The sequence below is a fragment of the Mustela erminea genome, chromosome 18, assembly GCF_009829155.1.
Source record: "Mustela erminea isolate mMusErm1 chromosome 18, mMusErm1.Pri, whole genome shotgun sequence".
NCBI lineage: Eukaryota > Metazoa > Chordata > Mammalia > Carnivora > Mustelidae > Mustela > Mustela erminea.
The window spans coordinates 1,248,384-1,265,430 of NC_045631.1; the positions used below are offsets into that span (position 1 = coordinate 1,248,384).

General features: G+C 48.9%; 1 protein-coding gene across 1 annotated transcript in view; it reads left to right on the top strand.

Annotated features, from left to right (window-relative positions):
- The first annotated feature begins 283 nt into the window (after window positions 1–283).
- NLRP1 (NLR family pyrin domain containing 1) overlaps window positions 284–17,047 on the top strand; it is a 33,465-nt gene continuing 16,701 nt past the window's right edge. Inside the window, 5 exon segments of the mRNA XM_032319861.1 lie at window positions 284–434; window positions 724–1,049; window positions 1,592–1,744; window positions 3,908–4,111; window positions 13,738–15,385. Coding sequence (XP_032175752.1) covers window positions 767–1,049; window positions 1,592–1,744; window positions 3,908–4,111; window positions 13,738–15,385 — 2,288 coding nt within the window. The 5' untranslated portion in view covers window positions 284–434; window positions 724–766.

Genomic DNA, 17,047 nt, shown 5'->3' on the forward strand with positions numbered 1-17,047 from the left:
GGGTGCCCTCGTGGCTAGCAGGACGGGCCGTGGGGCTCGGGCAGCCTGGCCACCCCGGAGAGGCTGGGGACAGGCTCCCTGGCCCAGCTGGAGTGGCTTGGGAAGAAGTTCCCCTGGTGACTCACAGGCCCCCACCCATCCCAAGAGGCCACACCCTGGCTGCTGAGTGGGAGAGGCACTGGGTGCCACGTGGGTCTTGGCCCCACCCCACCCTGGGGGCGGGGCCCCTCTGGGCCCAGAACCACTTGAGGAGGTGGCCCCTCCCCTGTCCCGGGCACACCCAGCCTGGTTTCCTCTGTGGGGGGTTTGTGGCTTCCGTTCTCACTCTGGCTCTTCTCCGTGGACCATGTCCCACGGCCAGGAGGGGCCTGCAGGGGGCCTGGGAGCTCTTGGCTCTGAGTTCAGTCAGGCGAGGACTGCCAGGAGCAGAGAGGGTGAGTGTCTCTGGCACATCCATCCACTCTGCTGGCCAGCCGCAGCCCACTCCAGCGCCCTGACCGAGCGCAGAGCTCCTTCTTTGGGGGGGGGGGCTTTCCTCCCTTTCCCCCCACCCCCACCCCCTCGCTCTCCGCAGAGGCTCTGGGGTTCACACAAGGGGGTTCCGAGTGCTGTGTAGGAGTCTGCCAGGTGCAGAGGAATGGTCGCAGTGGGGGACAGGGGAGGGACAAAGAGGAAGGGACGCCACTGTCCTCCCTCTGCCTGACGCCCCCCTGCACCCCCCAGCCCCACCCCTGTGGACAACCCGAAGGGCGTCCGCAGAACAGAGATGGCCAGCGGAGTCCAGTGGCGGCTGGCCCGGTACCTGGACATGTTGGGGAAGGAGGAGCTGAAGGAGTTCCAGCTTCGGTTGCCTGAGAAGCCCCTCAGCGGGCCCCGGCCCCACCTCACCCAGGCTTGTGGGCAGCAGCCCGGGGCCCTGGAGGTGGCCTCACAGCTGGTGGCTCAGCATGGGGAGCAGCAGGCCTGGGACCTGGCCCTGCACACCTGGGAGCAGATGGGCCTGAGCCAGCTCTGTGCCCAGGCCCGGGCAGAGGCGGCCTTGATGTCAGGTGAGCGCAGAACCCCCTCTGTCCACGGGCCTGGCCCCTGACCCCCAAGGAACCCCCACCCTGGAGCCCCCTCCAGGCCATCCTCTGGGCAGCGACTCTGGGCCCTTCTCCTGGCCAAGTGCATTTCTAGGCCCAAACAGGTTCCCCAGGGCGCCTGGGGGGAGGGGCTGACATCCTAGATGGAGGAGGGAGGCCCACGCAGGGGCTTGGCGCCAGCTCCCAGGTGCACTCCCAGGTGCGCATGCTCAGCTGCGCTGACAGTGTAGACCCCGGAGCTGCACAGGTGTTAACCCCGCAAGCCCCATCCCGCCTCTGCCTGTTCAGACTGTGAGAGCGATCATGGTCTCGTCCGCGGGAAACATTTAGCACAGAGACTGGCACCTTGTGAGGGCCCCAGAAATCCGGTCTCCCGGCTCACGGGGTCCCTGGCCTCTCTGGGCCTCTCCCGGTGCAGTCAGCAGAGCGGCTCCATGCCCAGAGCCTCGGTGCCCAAGTCCTGGCCCACCCAGCGACAAGCCCCCACCTCTGTCTGCTGCCCGCAGCCGAGGGTTCCTCGTTGCCCTGCTCCCCGGGCGCACCCAGCATGCAGTCCCCCAGCGGGCCCACCTCCACCGAGGTGCTGTCGTTCAACCAGGACCTATGGACCAGGAGTTGGAGACATCTGCCAAGCACATCCCGACACATCCTTCAGAACCGTAAGCCTGGCCCGGGACCTCCTGCTGGTTCCACCCAGATGAGCCTGAGGCTGCTTGGGGCTCTGGGTGGGGCAAAGGGGAAGGCAGCAGAATGGGGGAGCCAGGCTGGGTGGCGGAGGCAGGCGGCCTGGAAGTGATCTTCTGGAAGGTTCCAGCGCTGAGGTGACAGCCTGTTCCAAGCGAGAGATGGGGACAGGAGACCCAGGCGGGGCGGGTGGCGCATTACCAGGCCGGAGCTTCATGGGCCCTTCCCCAGGCAGAGCTTAGCAGGTTGTCTTAGGACTGAAGATCCTCAGGGCCACGGTGGTCTAGAAGGTTCCACAGTGGACCCTGCTCTCCACATGAGCCCCAGAGGAGGCCAGGCTCATTCCTCAGCCCCCGTGGTCCCCTCTCCTGACGTCTCGTATTTCGACTTCCACCATCCTGAGTCACCCAGGCCAAAGATCTTTTTTTTTTTTCTTTTTAAGATTTATTTATTTTAAGAAGGGGGCCGGGGGGTAGGAGCAGAGGGGAAGAATCTCGAGCAGGCTCTGCACTGAGCGAGGAGCCCAGCACCAGGCTCAAGCGGACAACCCTGAGATCACAACCTGAGCCAGAATCAGAGTCACGCTCACCCGAGAGTCCCATCCGGGAACTCCTGCCCAGGCTTCAGATCGTAACCACATCCGGGCTCTGAGAGGCCCCTCCGCCCAGTGTGGAAGCTCTGGTCCACGCTCACGCAGCGCTTGCAGACGGACCCAGGGCTGGACCCTGGAACCAGCCAGTCCTGCTGCCGCTCTGTGGAAGTCCCCGTTGCTTTCCCTCCCCCTGGTGTCCAGCGTCCCTCTCCTGTCCCGAGCTTGAGCTCCAGTGCTCTCCTTTTCCCTGACTCCTGCTTTCTGTGTGACCAAAACAAGTCACTCCATCCCCACCGTGTTTCCACTTCCCGCTATGAGCCTTCACGCTCCTCAGGGCAGCTCTAGTGATGAATGGTGTTGGGGGGGTTAGACCGGTCCCATGTCCCCCCACAAAGGCCTTCTGGTGCCCCCACCAGCATCCATCTCCCCGCTCTGCCCCATGCAGCACCTGGTTCCACTGTTTCTCCCCTGATGACCAGCCGCCCTGTCCCAACTTGCTGGCCCTGTAAGTTTAGATGCGGCCTGCTAACTACTTGTCCTAGAAATGAGGCTCCTGACCCCACCAAGTGGCTTCTCAGCATCTCTCTACCTAATGCCAGAAGGAAGTTCCAGGCCAGCTACTAAGAGAATAAAGCTGTGTCCCTATCTTTATGATTCTTCTGGCAATAGTTGTATTGAGACAGAACTCACCCATTAGAGCGTCCAACTCAGTGGTTGCCATCATCAATGTTAGAAGATTTTCATTACCCTCTAAAAGAACACCTTACCCAAGCGCCCCTCTTTATGGTTTTAAATCTCAGATTAGCAACACCCATCCCAAAGGACTGTAGCCAGAGCTCAGAACAGAGGGTCTTGATATAAAGGGATGTTCAGGGGGCACCTGGGTGGTTCAGTGGGTTAAAACCTCTGCCTTTGGCTCAAGTCATGACCCCAGGGTCCTGGGATCGAGCCCCGCATCGGGGCTCCTTGCTCAGCGGGGATCCTGCTTCTCCCCAGCTGGCCACTCCCCCGTTTGTGCTTGCTCTCTCCTCCCCCACTGTGTCAATTTTTTTTTTAATTGTTTGAAAAAAACATCAAGGGGCACCTGGGTGGCTCAGTCATCAAGATTCTGCCTTCTGCTCAGGTCAAGATCTCAGGGTCCTGGGATCGAGCCCCACATCGGGCTCTCTGCTCAGCGGGAAACCTGCTTCCTCCTCTCTCTCTGCCTGCCTCTCTGCCTACTTGTGATCTGTCAAATAAATAAATAAAATCTTTTTAAAAATAAAAAATTTTAGGGACGCCTGGGTGGCTCAGTTGGTTGGACGACTGCCTTCGGCTCAGGTCATGATACCGGAGTCCCGGGATCGAGTCCCACATCGGGCTCCCAGCTCTGCGGGGAGTCTGCTTCGCTCTCTGACCTTCTCCTCGCTCATGCTCTCTCTCACTGTCTCTCTCTCAAATAAATAAATAAAATCTTTAAAAAATAAATAAAAAATTTTTTAAAAATAAAATTAACAAAAAAGGGATGCTCAGTTTTTGGCAATTTCCTTCCTGTCTTTCCCCGCAGGAGACCCTTTCTTGCCCCTTTACCAACTCCTTCCAAGCCACCCAGACCAAAAGTCACCACTCCATGAGTCACCAAGTGCTCCCACGTCCACGGTAGTCCTGGAGGACTGGGTACCCCCACCATGGTCCAGCCACAAGCCCAGAAAGCAGGAGACTGCCAGAGCTGAGTGGCCCCTGGTTGAAACATCTGGAAAGCACAGCAAAGGTGAGGCCCCTGCAGAGCTCCTGGAGAGGACAGGTAGGGCTGAGGCACGGGTGGGGCCAGACAGGCAGGCTGAGCATAGATGATCTCAAGCTCATCGGAAACCCCTCTCCAGAAAACCCCGCTGGCTGGCGTCCCTCCATCAGGCTAAGCCACCATTTCTAGGCGGCCCTTGGAAATTACAATGCAGGTGCTTTACCCAAGGCAGGAAACACATCAGGCTCTGTGCCCAGTGTGGGGCACAGCCGCTCAAATGTCACAGCCCCTCCCTCCATGGGGTCGAGACCCTTGTCACCCATCGTGGAGATGAGAAACACAGGACTCAGAGAGGGAAGACTGCAGGTTCCTGGAGGCAGGGGTGGGTTTCAGCCTCTGTGGTCTCCCTGATGCCAGAGTCCACACCTTTAAGCCCCACATCACGCTCTCTCTGCCATGTGGGCAACAGGGACAGTCAGGCTCACAGGCTCCTCATGCCACCCAGGGTCTTAGCCGCTGCCAAGACATACCTTTAGAACTGACCCTAATGCTCAGAGATGCGCTCTTGAAATCTGAGAGATGTTAAGGGGAAAGGATTCTTTCTGCACCCAGGTAGGAGTGAACTTGTGGAATTCAGGGTCCTGAAATGTGTGTGGCCCAGGCTGAGAATGTATTGACTGACTTGATAAGTTATGCTGCCTTCTATTTAGAAGGGGAGGGAGGGAGGGAAGGAGAGAAAGAAGGAAAGTAGGAAGGAAGGAGGGAGGATTAGAGAACATTTAACAGAAACATACCAATGCAATAACCTTAAAATGAAGCAAGCATGAAAGCCATGAGGACAAATTACTTGCAAATAATTAATTATTGATTTTGAGCATCCTAGCAACCAAGGCGAAAAGGGAAATGTAATAGGGTTACACAATGCCCCTTACTCAGTAGAAAAGGTCAAATCAAAAGAAACACATTTTTTTCCTGATTCTAAATTCATTTTCTCCAGCTTTATTAGAGTATATCTGGCAAATAGAATCGGATTTAAAGTGTACAAAGTGACAGTTTGATAAATCTATGCATTGTGATGTGATCACTATGAGTGATCAAGTTAATGAACACATGCATCACCTCCCATACCTGTGTGTGTGTGTGTGTGTGAATCCTTGAGATCTAGTCGCTCCACGAATTTCCAGTATGAACCACACTAGTCTTAACTACAGTCGCCATGCTGTACATTAGACCCTCAGAACTTCAAACTACAACTTGTACCCATCAACATATGTCTCCCCATTTCCCACACCCCCGGCCCCTAGCCACCAACATTCTGCTCTCTGCTTCTATGTGCTTGACTTTTGGGCTTTTGGTTTTTGTCTTTTGTTTTATGTTGCACATGTGAGTGGTACTCTATATCTGTCTTTCTCCCTCTGACTTATGTCACTTAGCATGATACCCTCCAAGTTCATCCGTGTTGTCACAAATGGCAGAATTTCCCTTTTTTATGGCTGAATTATATTCCACTGTATATATGTGCCACATTTTCTTTATCCACTCATCAGCCAGAGGACACCTAAGCTGTTTCCATGTCTTGGCTGCTGTGAATAATGCTGCAGTGGACATGGGGAGGCAGGTGTCTCTTCAAGATACCAATCTTTGTTTCCTTTGGATAAATACCCAGATGTGGAATTCCTGGATCACATATCAATCCTATTTTTAAATTTTTGAGGAAGCTCTATATTGTTTCCACAGTGGCAGCACCAACTTACATTCCCACTGACAGTGTGCAGGAGTCCCTCTTCTCCACATGCTCGCCAACCCGTTACAGCCTGTCCGGCTGACGATAGTTTCCAGACAGATGTCAGGTGCTACCGGATGTGCATTTCCCTAATGATTAGTGGTGTTCATTCGCACATCCTCTTTAGAAAAAAAAAAAATGTCTATTCAGGTCCTTTGCTCATTGTTTGTGTTTGTTTTTGTTTTGCTGTTGAGTTGTATGAGTTCTTTATATATGTTTTATATTAACCCCTTACCTGATGTGTGCTTTACAAATGTGTCCCCCCTTTCCACAGGTTGCCTTTTCATTTTATTGATCATTTTGTTTCTTCACAGAAGCATTCTAGTTTGATGTTGTCCCACTTTCGTATTTTTGCTTTTGTTTCTTCTTTTGTTTGCTTTTGTTTTGTATTTTTGCTTTTGTTTCTTTTAGTGTCATATTTTGCTTTTGTTTCTTCTTCTTCTTTTTTTTTTTTTTTTTGCTTTTGTTTCTTTTGGTGTCATATCAAAAAAATGATTGTCGAGATCAACGTCAACGGCTTTTCCCCTCAAATTTTCTTCTAAGAGTTTTATGCCTTCAGATCTTACGTTTAAGTTTTTAATCCATTCAGTGTTAATATCTGTGGGTGTTATAAGGTGGGAGTCCGGTTTCATTCCATTGCACACAGACGTCCAGTTTCCAAACATCATTCATTAAAGAGATGATCTTCTCCTCATTGAGTATCTCAGCTTCCTCATCAAGTATCACTGACCATATTTGCACGGGTTTATTTTTGGGCTTTCAGTTCTGTTGTATTGATCCCTGTGTCTGTTTTTACGCCAGTACCATACTGTTTTGATTACGACAGCTTTGTAATAACATTTGAAATCAGGAAGTGTGATGCCTCCAGCTTTGTTCTTTTTTCTCAAAATTGCTTTGGCTATGAGGTTTTTGTGATTTCATAAGAATTTTAGGATTGCATTTTTTCATGTGCATGAAAAATGCCACTGGAATTTTTGATAGGGTTTGAACTGAATCTGCATATTGCTTTGGGTCATGTGAACATTTTTACAATATTAGTTCCTATAATCCAGGAACACAGAATATCTTTCCATTCATTTGTGTCTTGTTCAATTTATCAGTATATTATAGCTTTCTATGCACAGCTTTTCACCTCCATGGTTAAATTGATCCCTGAGTATTTTATTGTTTTGGGGTTTTTTTTAAGATTATTTATTTATTTATTTGACAGAGAGAGATCACAAGTAGGCAGAGAGGCAGGCAGAGAGAGAGGAGGAAGCAGGCTCCCTGCTGAGCAGAGAGCCCAATGCGGGCCTTGATCCCAGGACCCTGAGATCATGACCTGAGCCAAAGGCAGCGGCTTAATCCACTGAGCCACCCAGGCGCCCAGTATTTTATTGTTTTTGATGCAAGACAAATGTCTGCTTCAGATAGTTGATTGTTAGTGTATTGAAATGCAATTGACGTTTCTATGTCGATTTTGTATCCTGCAAGTTTACTGAATTCTTTTATCAATTCTAGCACATTTTGGTGGAGTCTTTTAGGGTTTCTATCTGTAAGATCATGCCACCTGTATACAGAAACATTTTACTTCTTAATGATTTCGATCCCTTTTATTTTTTTGCTTGCTTAATTGCTCTGACTGGGACTTCCAGTAACATGTTAAAGAGAAGTGATGAGGGGGCACCTGGGTGGCTCTGTCAGTCAAGCATCTGACTTTTAATTTCACCTCAGGTCAAGATCTCAGGGTTGTGAGATTGAGCCCCATGTCAGGCTTTGAGATTCTCTCTCTGCCTCTCCCTCCCCAAAATAAATAAGTCCTGAGAGAAAGAAAGAAAGAAAGAAAGAAAGAAAGAAAGAGAGGGAGTGGGGAAGGGAGGAAAGGAGAAAGAAAGAGAGAGAGAGAGAAAGAAAGGATGAAAGGAAGGAAGGAAGGAAGGAGCAAGATTGGGCATCCTTGTCTTGTTCTTGATCTCAGAGGAAAAGGTTTAGCCTTTTGTCCTTGAGTGTGATGAGCTTCTCATATATGGCCTCTGCCATGCTGAGTATGTTCCTTCTATACTCAATTTGTTGAAAGCTTTTATCATGAAACAAAAAGTTGAATTTTGATAACTGCTTTTTTTGTATCTACTGAGATGATCATATAATTTTATTCTTGGTTTTATTAACATGGTATATCTCATTTATTGATTTGCCTGTGTTGATCCATCTTTGCATCCAGACATAAATCCCACTTGGCCATGGTATATGATCCTGTGCTGTTGAATTTGATATGCTGGCATTTTGTTGAGGATTTTTACGTGTATGTTCATCAGGGATATTGGACTGTGATTGTTCTTGCCTGACCTTGTTATCAGGGCAAAACTGGCCTCATAACGTGACATGGGAAGTGGCTACCTATTCTTCCTTTGGAAGAGTATGAGAAGAATTGGCTTTACTTCTTTAAATATTTAAATAATTTATCAAGGGAGACATCTGGTTCTGGGTGCTCTTTAAGTAAATTCTTAATTACTGATTCAGTCCCCTTTCCAGTTAAAGTATGGTCATTAGTTGCGTGTCTCTAGGGATTTATCCATTTCTTCTAGGTTGCCCAGTTTGTTGGCGTCTGATTACTCAAAGTAGCCTTGTGACTCGTTGTCTCCTCAATTTCATTAGTAATTGATTTTATTTATTTGAGTCTTCTCTCTCTCTCTCTCTCTTTTTTCCTTAGTTGAGCTAAATGTTTGTCAATTTTATCTTTTTTTTTTTAAATCAGCTTTTAGTTTGGTTTGACTTTTGCTTTTCTAGCCTCTCATTTATTTCTGCTCTGGTCTTTGTTAGTCCCTTCCTTCTGCTAATTTTGGACTTAGTTTGCTTTCCTTTCTCTAGTTCCTTACAGCGTAAAGTTGGGCTGTTTGTTTGAGAAGGCATGTGTCACTGTAAACTTCCCTCTTAGAATAACTTCTGCTGCAGATCTTCTGATCTCTTATTCTGCCCTCCAGGGATATGTTTTAGTATGCTGTGTTTCGACTTTCATTTGTCTCAAGATTTTTTGTTTGTTTGTTTTTTAATTTCAATTTGTTCTTTTAAACCATTGATTGTTTGAGAGGGTTGCTTAATTTCCACTTATTTATAAATTTTCCCAGTTCCTCATGTTAGCAAGTTCTAGTTTCATATCATTGTGGTTAGAAAAAATACTTCACATGGTTTCAGTTTCTCAGACCTGTTGAGGCTTATTATATGATCTGTCCTAGAGAACATTCTCTGTGTTTTTGAGAACATGAATCCTGATGCTATTGGATGGAAGGGTCTGCATGTCTAACACAAATGTTCTGCTTGGTCTAACATGTGGTTCAAGTCCAGCATTTCCTTACTGATGTTCTGTCTGGATCACCTCTCCATTGTTGGAAGTGGGGTATTGGAAGTCCCCTGCTATTATTGTGCTGCTATCTATTTCTGCCTACTGATCTGTTAATATTTGCTTGACAAATTTGGGTGTTATAACATCCTGATGAATTCACCCCTTTGTTACTATTTAATTACCTCCTTTTTCTCTTATTAGGTGTTCTGTCTAGAGGAAGTGTAGCTACTTCTCTCTTTTGATTTCCATTTGCTTGGAATATCATTTTCCATCCCTTCACTTTAGCTTAAGTGTGTCCTGAAAGCTACAATGAGACTCTTTTAGACAGCAAGTCACTGGGTCTTGGTATTGGGGTTTTTTTTTTTTCTTTCTTTTTTTTAATCCTTTCAGACATTCTGTCTTTTGATGGGAGAATTTAATCCATTTACATTTAAAGTAATTTCTACAGCTAAGGACTTAGTATTGCCATCTTGTTTATTGTTTTCTGCCTGCTTTGCTCTTACTTTATCCTTTTCTTATTCTCTTGCTATTTTCCTTTGTGATTTGATGATTTCTTATAGAGGCATGCTTTGATTCCTTTCTCTTTATCCTTTGTGTGTCTACTATAGGTTTTTGCCTTGTGGCTACCGTGAGGCTTACATAGACTATCTGATAGCTATAGCACTCTACTTTAAGTTGATAACAACATAATTTTGATCACATACAAAAATGCTACCCTTGGGGCACCTGGGTGGCTCAGTGGGTTAAAGCCTCTGCTTTCGGCTCAGGTCATGATCTCAGGGTCCTGGGATCGAGCCCCGCATCGGGCTCTCTGCTCAGCAGGGAGCCTGCTTCCCTCTCTCTCTCTCTGCCTGCCTCTCTGCCTACTTGTGATCTCTGTCTGTCAAATAAATAAATAAAATCTTTAAAAAAAAAATGCTACCCTTTTACTTCCATACACACACACATTTTATGTTTTTGATGTTACAATTTGCATCTTTTTACATTGTGTACCCATTAAAAAAATATTGTAACTCATTATTTTTAATAATTTTGTCTTCTAGCCTTTGTACTAGCATTCAGTGTTTTACACACCACCATCACAGTTTTTTTTTTCTTTTAAGATTTTGTTTATTTATTTGACAGAGATCACAAGTAGACAGACAGAGGCAGAAAGAGAGAGAGAGAGGGAAGCAGACTCCCTGCAGAGCAGAGAGCCCAATGTGGGGCTCAGTCCTAGGACCCTGAGATCATGACCTGAGCCGAAGGCAGAGGTTTTAACCTCCTGAGCCACCCAGGTGCCCCACCACCATCATAGTATTAAGAGCATTCTGAATTTCATTCTACACTTATCTTTCCAAGTGAGTTACTTACACTTTCATGTATTTTCATGTTACTAATTAGCATCCCTTCATTTCAGCTTGAAGAACCCCCTTTAGCATTTCTTAAAAATCAGACCTAGTGGTGATGAGCTTTTGTTTATCTAGGAAAGTATTTCACTATCATTTCTGAAGAACTGTTTTGCTAGGTCAAGTACTTTGGGTTGGCAAAAAGTGTTTATTCAGCACTTTGAATAAATATAACTGCCCACTCAGTCCTGGCCTGCAAAGTGTCACTTCGGAGAATCTGCTAACAGCCTTTTGGGAGTTCCCTTGCATATGATGAGTCTTTTTTTTTTTCTTTTTCCTTGCTCCTTTCAAAATTCTCTGTCTTTAGGTTGTTTGTTTCTTTGTTTGTTTACAGTTTATTGTAATTTATAAGTGAAATCCTCTTTGGGCTTAATCGTTATGGAGAGCTATGAGCTTCATGTACCTGGATGTCCATATCTTTTCCCCAGGTGTGGGAAATCTTTAGCCATTATTTCTTTAATAAGCTTTCCATCCCTTTCTCTTTCTCTTCTCCTTCTGGGCCTCCCATAATGCAAATAATACTTTGTTTGATGGTGTCCATAATTCACATTGGCTTTCTTTGCTCTTTTTTATGCATTTTTCTTTTTTCTCCTCTGACTGGATAGTCACAAATGACCTGCCTCAGAGTTTACAGGTTCTTTCTTCTGTTTCATTGCTGGTGTTGCTGATGCTCTCCATTGCATGTTTGTTCATTTCAGTCACTGTATTCTTCAGCTCCCAAATTTCTACTTCTTTCTTTGTTATGATTTCTGTCTCCCTGTTGAACTTCTTGCTTTGTTTGTGTATTGTTTTCCTGGTTTCATTGAGTTGTCTACCTGTGTTTTCATGTAGCCTTCTGAGCTTCCTTGAAAGAACTATTTTGAATTCTTTAGCACTTCTCAGATTTCCGTTTTAGGGGGGAGATTTGATTGCTGGAAATGTGTGGTGTTCCTCTGGGGTGTCCTGTTTCCTTATCATCTTGTGTTTCTTGCAGCTTTGTGTTCATTTCTGTGCATTGGATGGAACATTCACGTCCTCCAAACTTTATAGACTGGTTTTAGTCTGCAAAGGTCTTCATCTGTGGGTGGATGTACAGGCACAGGCTGGGTGGGGTCAGCAGCTAAGGCTGCTGGAGACCTTCTGCTCTCTTATTCTGCCCTTGGGGATATCATGGCCAAGGGGATCCCTTTTGGCACTGGTTCCAGCTTGCAGGAACCCTCATGGTGGTGTACTGGTATCTGATGCAGAGGTGTCCAGAGTAATCACAGAGTTGGGGTCTAAAGCATGGATATGCACAGAGCATCCACAGCTCTGGGGTCCACAACATGTACACAGTTGGGGAGGCTGGCAACCTTGACCCCAGAACAATGCAACAACACTTTCAGGAAGGGGACACAGTATCATCTCCACACTGAGGAGTCCATGGTGGGGATGGCTGTTGGTTTCCTCAGTGGCAGAAGCTGCTGGTGTCCACTCTGTAGCAGGCCACTGGAGTCCACACCAACAGCCATGATGGGGTCCTCTTCTGTGAAACCAGCTGGGAGTCCACAGTAGGGCCACTGAGGTCTTCAGCAGCAAAGACTGCTAGTTCCTCCCTAGTGTAGACCTCTGGGCACCATAGTGGCCCCTGTTGCATGGCTGATGCTTGCAGCCTTCGCCCTTCTCCATTGTACCTAGGCTTCCCCAGATGTCTATGGGAGGCTGATCTCCCCAGCAATCCTTTTTCCGTGGGGTTTTGTGTTGTTTTGTTTGTTTGTTGTTGTTGTTGTTTGGCACTGTGTTGCTGTAGGTTCTTCATTGAAGTCCTGAGTTCTCCTGAAGCTATTTGCATTCATGAAAAGCTAATGGGGGGGGGGCAAATACTAGTATTTCCTACTCCCCATCTTGCTAATGTCAATTCCCCCCAATTCTAAATTCTAAGGAACTTCCTCAGTGGGGAAACTTGAATAAAATAATATCCCAACAACAGTTTCATAGCAAGTGCAAAATCTGCATGGTATACAGTTTGATACATAGAGAGTAAAAGTAGGCAGATTTCCTGTGTACAGGAGAAGACAGTGAATATTTTAGGCTTTGTGGGCCACATGGCCCATATGGCAAATACTGTACTCTCCATTGTAGCCCGAAAGCAGACATCAGCAATACCCAAACCAGGAGGCCTGGCAGGGAGACAGTGAAGCTATATTTATGGACACTACTTTCTGAATTTTGTATAACTTTCACATACTGTGAAATATTCTTCTTTTTATTTTTTTCAACCGCTTAAAAAATGCAACGACCATTCTCAGGTTATAGGTTTTACAACAGGTGGCCCGCTGGATTGGACTAGTGTCTGCTAACCCCCGTTCAAAAGCATATTGTTGGAGGTACTGGCAGCAGGGGGAGGATTTTTAGAGTATAACCAAAAATACAGGATTTAGGTCTTTGGGAGCATTAACAGATCTAAGAGAATGATGATGTTCTGGAGAACATGGTGCCAAGAACTAATGCCTCCCTTGGCACCTCAGGTTGACACACACAATGGAAGACAATGTAACCTGCCCAGTGAGAAACTGAGATCTGATGTTTCTGGAATCTGTGGGAGACGGTGTAGAATGCACCTGGAGTTGTCTCTCCTGGGGGCAGGGGACTGCCATCTGCCATTGGTCGAGGGCTTTTCCTGGACATGACCCTCAGACGAACAACCACAGGTGTGGGCAGAAGGACGTCCTTGGCCTGTGCTTCCATGGTGGGTGCTGAGGTCAACGTTATCTCCTTCACTCCTCTGTGACCTCCTACAAGGAGATGTCATGATCCCCAGTTTACAGGCAAGAAAACTAAGGCCCAGTGGGGCAAATGGCTCAGGCCACAGGCTTAATGAGAGCAATTGGGTTGTACGCTTCCTTCCCTCTTTACCCTCAGCCTCCAGAGCAGCACCTGGCACAGACCAAGCCCTTGGTGACTATCTGCAGCATGAAATCACCAGGGAGCATGCCTTGGTCAAGTCGAGGCAAGCTGGGATTTTCTGCCGGCAGCCCACACTCCTTCCACAGCAGTGGCAAGAACGTGCTGGCGTTGGCAGCCAGCACAGCACGTGGCTTGGAGGGGCTGCCTAAAATGGCTGTCAAGTGAATGAGCGAATGAATGAACCGAGGACCAGATGTAAGCTCTGCCTTCATGTCCCCTCTTTCCCTCCCTTGTATAGCAATCAGAATAAGACGCCAGCACCAGAGGAGAAAGAGGCCCTGCCCCACAAAGTCATGGGGAAACGAGGATTTGCATGAAGAATTCATAGAGCTGCTGCTTCTCCATCAATCTCGCCACAGACGCCGGGAGTCCCAGAGCAAGGGGAGCTGGCATCACAGCGGGGTGGAGGAGCAAGGTCGGTTGATTGAGGTCAAAGACTTATTTGGCCCGGGCCTGGATGCTCAGGAAGAAGGTCGAGCAGTTGTACTGCACGGAGTTGCTGGAGTCGGGAAGTCGGTGATGGCCAGACAGGTGAGGAGGGCCTGGGAGGAAGGCCGGCTCTACAGGGACCGTTTCCAACACGTCTTCTACTTCAGCTGCAGACAGCTGGCCCAGTCCAAGACGATGAGTCTCAAGGAGCTCATCACAAAGGACTGGGCTGCCCCCACGGCTCCCAGCAAGCAGATCCTGTCTCAGCCCGGACAGCTGCTGCTCATCCTTGATGGTTTGGATGAGCTAAAATGGGTCTTTGGGAAGGAGAAGTCGGAAAGGAGAATGGGTCTTTGGGAAGAAGTATGTCCATACTGGGACCAGCCACAGCCGGTGAAGACACTGCTGCTCGGGTTGCTGAGGAAAACCATCCTCCCTGGGGCATCTCTGTTGATCACAGCACGGACCACGGCTCTGCAACTGTTCATTCTCTCTATCAAGCAGCCACAGTGGGTGAAGGTCCTGGGGTTCTCTGAGTCTGGCCGGAAGGAATATTTCTACAAATATTTCAAGAGTAAAAACAAAGCCAACAGAGCCTTTCACTCGGTTGAGTTAAACCAACCACTGTTGACGATGTGTCTCATGCCCTTGGTGTCCTGGCTGGTATGCACTTGCATGAAGAAGCAGATGAAGCGGGGAGAGTCACTCAGGCTGCCCTCCCAGACTGCCACTGCCCTCTGTCTGCACTACCTTGCCCAGGCTCTGCCGGCCCAGCCTCTTGGGACTCAACTGAGGGGCCTCTGCTCTCTGGCTGCCAAGGGCATCAGGCAGAGAAAGACCTTGCTCATTTGGGAGGATCTCAGGAAGCATGAGCTAGAGGACACCGTCTCTGCCCTCTTAGAGATGGGCATTCTTCGGAAGCATCCCTCCTCCCCAGACTACGACTTTGCTCACCAGTACCTCCAAGAGTTCTTTGCAGCCGTGTCCTGCGTGCTGGGAAGTGAGGACAAGGAGTGCCATCCGCCAGACAGTATCCGAGGGCTGGAAGACCTGCTAAAGGCATATGGGGGCCTTGACCCATTTGGGGTGCCAACCACGTGTTTCGTCCTGGGACTTCTGAGCGAGCCAGTGCAGCGGGAGATGGAGGCCGTCTTCCAGGGCAAGGTGCCTGCGGAGAGGAAACGGAAACTGTTGTGCTGGGCCGAGGAGGCGGTCAGGAACCAGCTCCCTGTTCTGCAGCAGAGCTCCCTGCCGATGCTGCACTGTTTGTACGAGATTCAGGACAAGGACTTCCTGACACACGCGATGGCCCCCTTCCATGGGGCGAGGGTGCGCGTCCACACCAGCCTGGAGCTCCTAGTGTTCATGTTCTGCATTAAATTCTGCACCGTGAAGGAGCTTCGACTGAACGAGCGTGGACAGCATGGACACACGGGGAGCCCACTCCATGTGGCTCTGTGAGTACCCCACACCCCTCCCGCCAACCCCTCCGCAGGTCCCATCCCCCTAAGCCTGGTGCCCAGGGCTAGAGGAATGAGGTCACCAGTGACTTCGAACTGTCAAATCTGCCCCGGCTCCCTGTCCCCTTAGGATCCCGTGCAGCATCCTGCCTGCCTCTGGGGGCGCCCTCTGTGGTTTCCCCATCCTGTGTCTGTGATGCCTGCCACCTTCTCTCTGGGCACATTTCTGCCCCCACGCTAGCCTGACTTCTCTCTCTCTCTCTCTCTCACTCTCTTTGGAGAAATACTCCCTCAGCTGCATCAGGCCACCCCCCCATGACTGTTGACAATACCACTGACGCTGAAACGTCCCGCCCGTCACCTGAGAATGTGTGTGCCTGCAGGAGAGTCTCTGTTTTTCCCTGAAAAACTGGCTTCCTGGGGCGCCTGGGTGGCTCAGTGGGTTAAGCCACTGCCTTCGGCTCAGGTCATGATCTCAGGGTCCTGGGATCGAGTCCCGCATCGGGCTCTCTGCTCAGCAGGGAGCCTGCTTCCTCCTCTCTCTCTCTGCCTGCCTCTCTTCCTACCTGTGATCTCTCTCTGTCAAATAAATAAATAAAATCTTTAAAAAAAAAATAAAAAAAAAATAAAAAAAAAAAAAAAAAAACTGGCTTCCTTGTTTGTGCCCATGAGGCACAGCCTGAAACCCACTGCGTTTGAGCTGAGGGAGAGCTTGTTCAAACCACCCTCCAACCCGGCAGCACCGTGAACGTCCCTTACAGGGTCCCCCCAGCACGGTCGCCCTCCGGATCACTTAGCCCCGGGATGATTCATTCCATGAACACTTAAGAACTGATTTTTCACTAGGCTCTATGCTATGAGATCACAGACTAATAAACACAGTTCTGCCCTCGAGGAACTCAAAGTCTGAGGGAGAAGACGGATGCCCGTCCCGTAATTAGACTGGAGAGCGGTGCCCACAGGGACGGCTCGGCAGGAGCATGGGGAAGGGAGGGAGCCCACAAGTAGAGCAGATAAAGGGTCTCAGAGGAAGAAATGTTGGACTCGGGGATTTATTCTCTGATCTTTTTACGTTTTCTTCTTTTCACGATAAAGTTCATGCTGTCTGCAGAAGGCTGGGGTGCTTTGGTAGGCAGGCCGATGAAATCAGCAGGAGCCAGACTTCTGTCACTCAGAGATGATGTCGTAAGAACCAGGGTCTGCCCCGCAGACTTTCCTCTACACACCTTTCTCTGGCAGAGCTGAGCCATGTGCTGTCCATTCTACTTGAGAGTCTCTATCTTTATTTTTTAAATAATCTCTACCCCCGACATGGGGACTCAAACTCACGACCCCAAGATCAAGAGTCACAGCCTTCACTGAATGAGTCGGTTGGCGCCCAGGTCGTGGTCTTCGTACCAAGGCCGTCTGCCCTGCGCAGCACAGGAGCTCAGCACAGCTTCCGTGAATGCCTGAATGACCACGTGATGTTGCACGGGGAAGGCACCACGATGGGCTAGACCATCTGCATATTCCCGGGCGCAGGTGCCTTCTCCCTCTGTGTGGTTGTAGATGGGAGGTCTGGAAGGAACAGGGGTGGTGGCTGATGGAGAGAGTCCCCTGGGAAGTCAGAGACTCTGGCTGCCGTGTACAGCAGATTTGAAGGGGACTGAGCCCTGG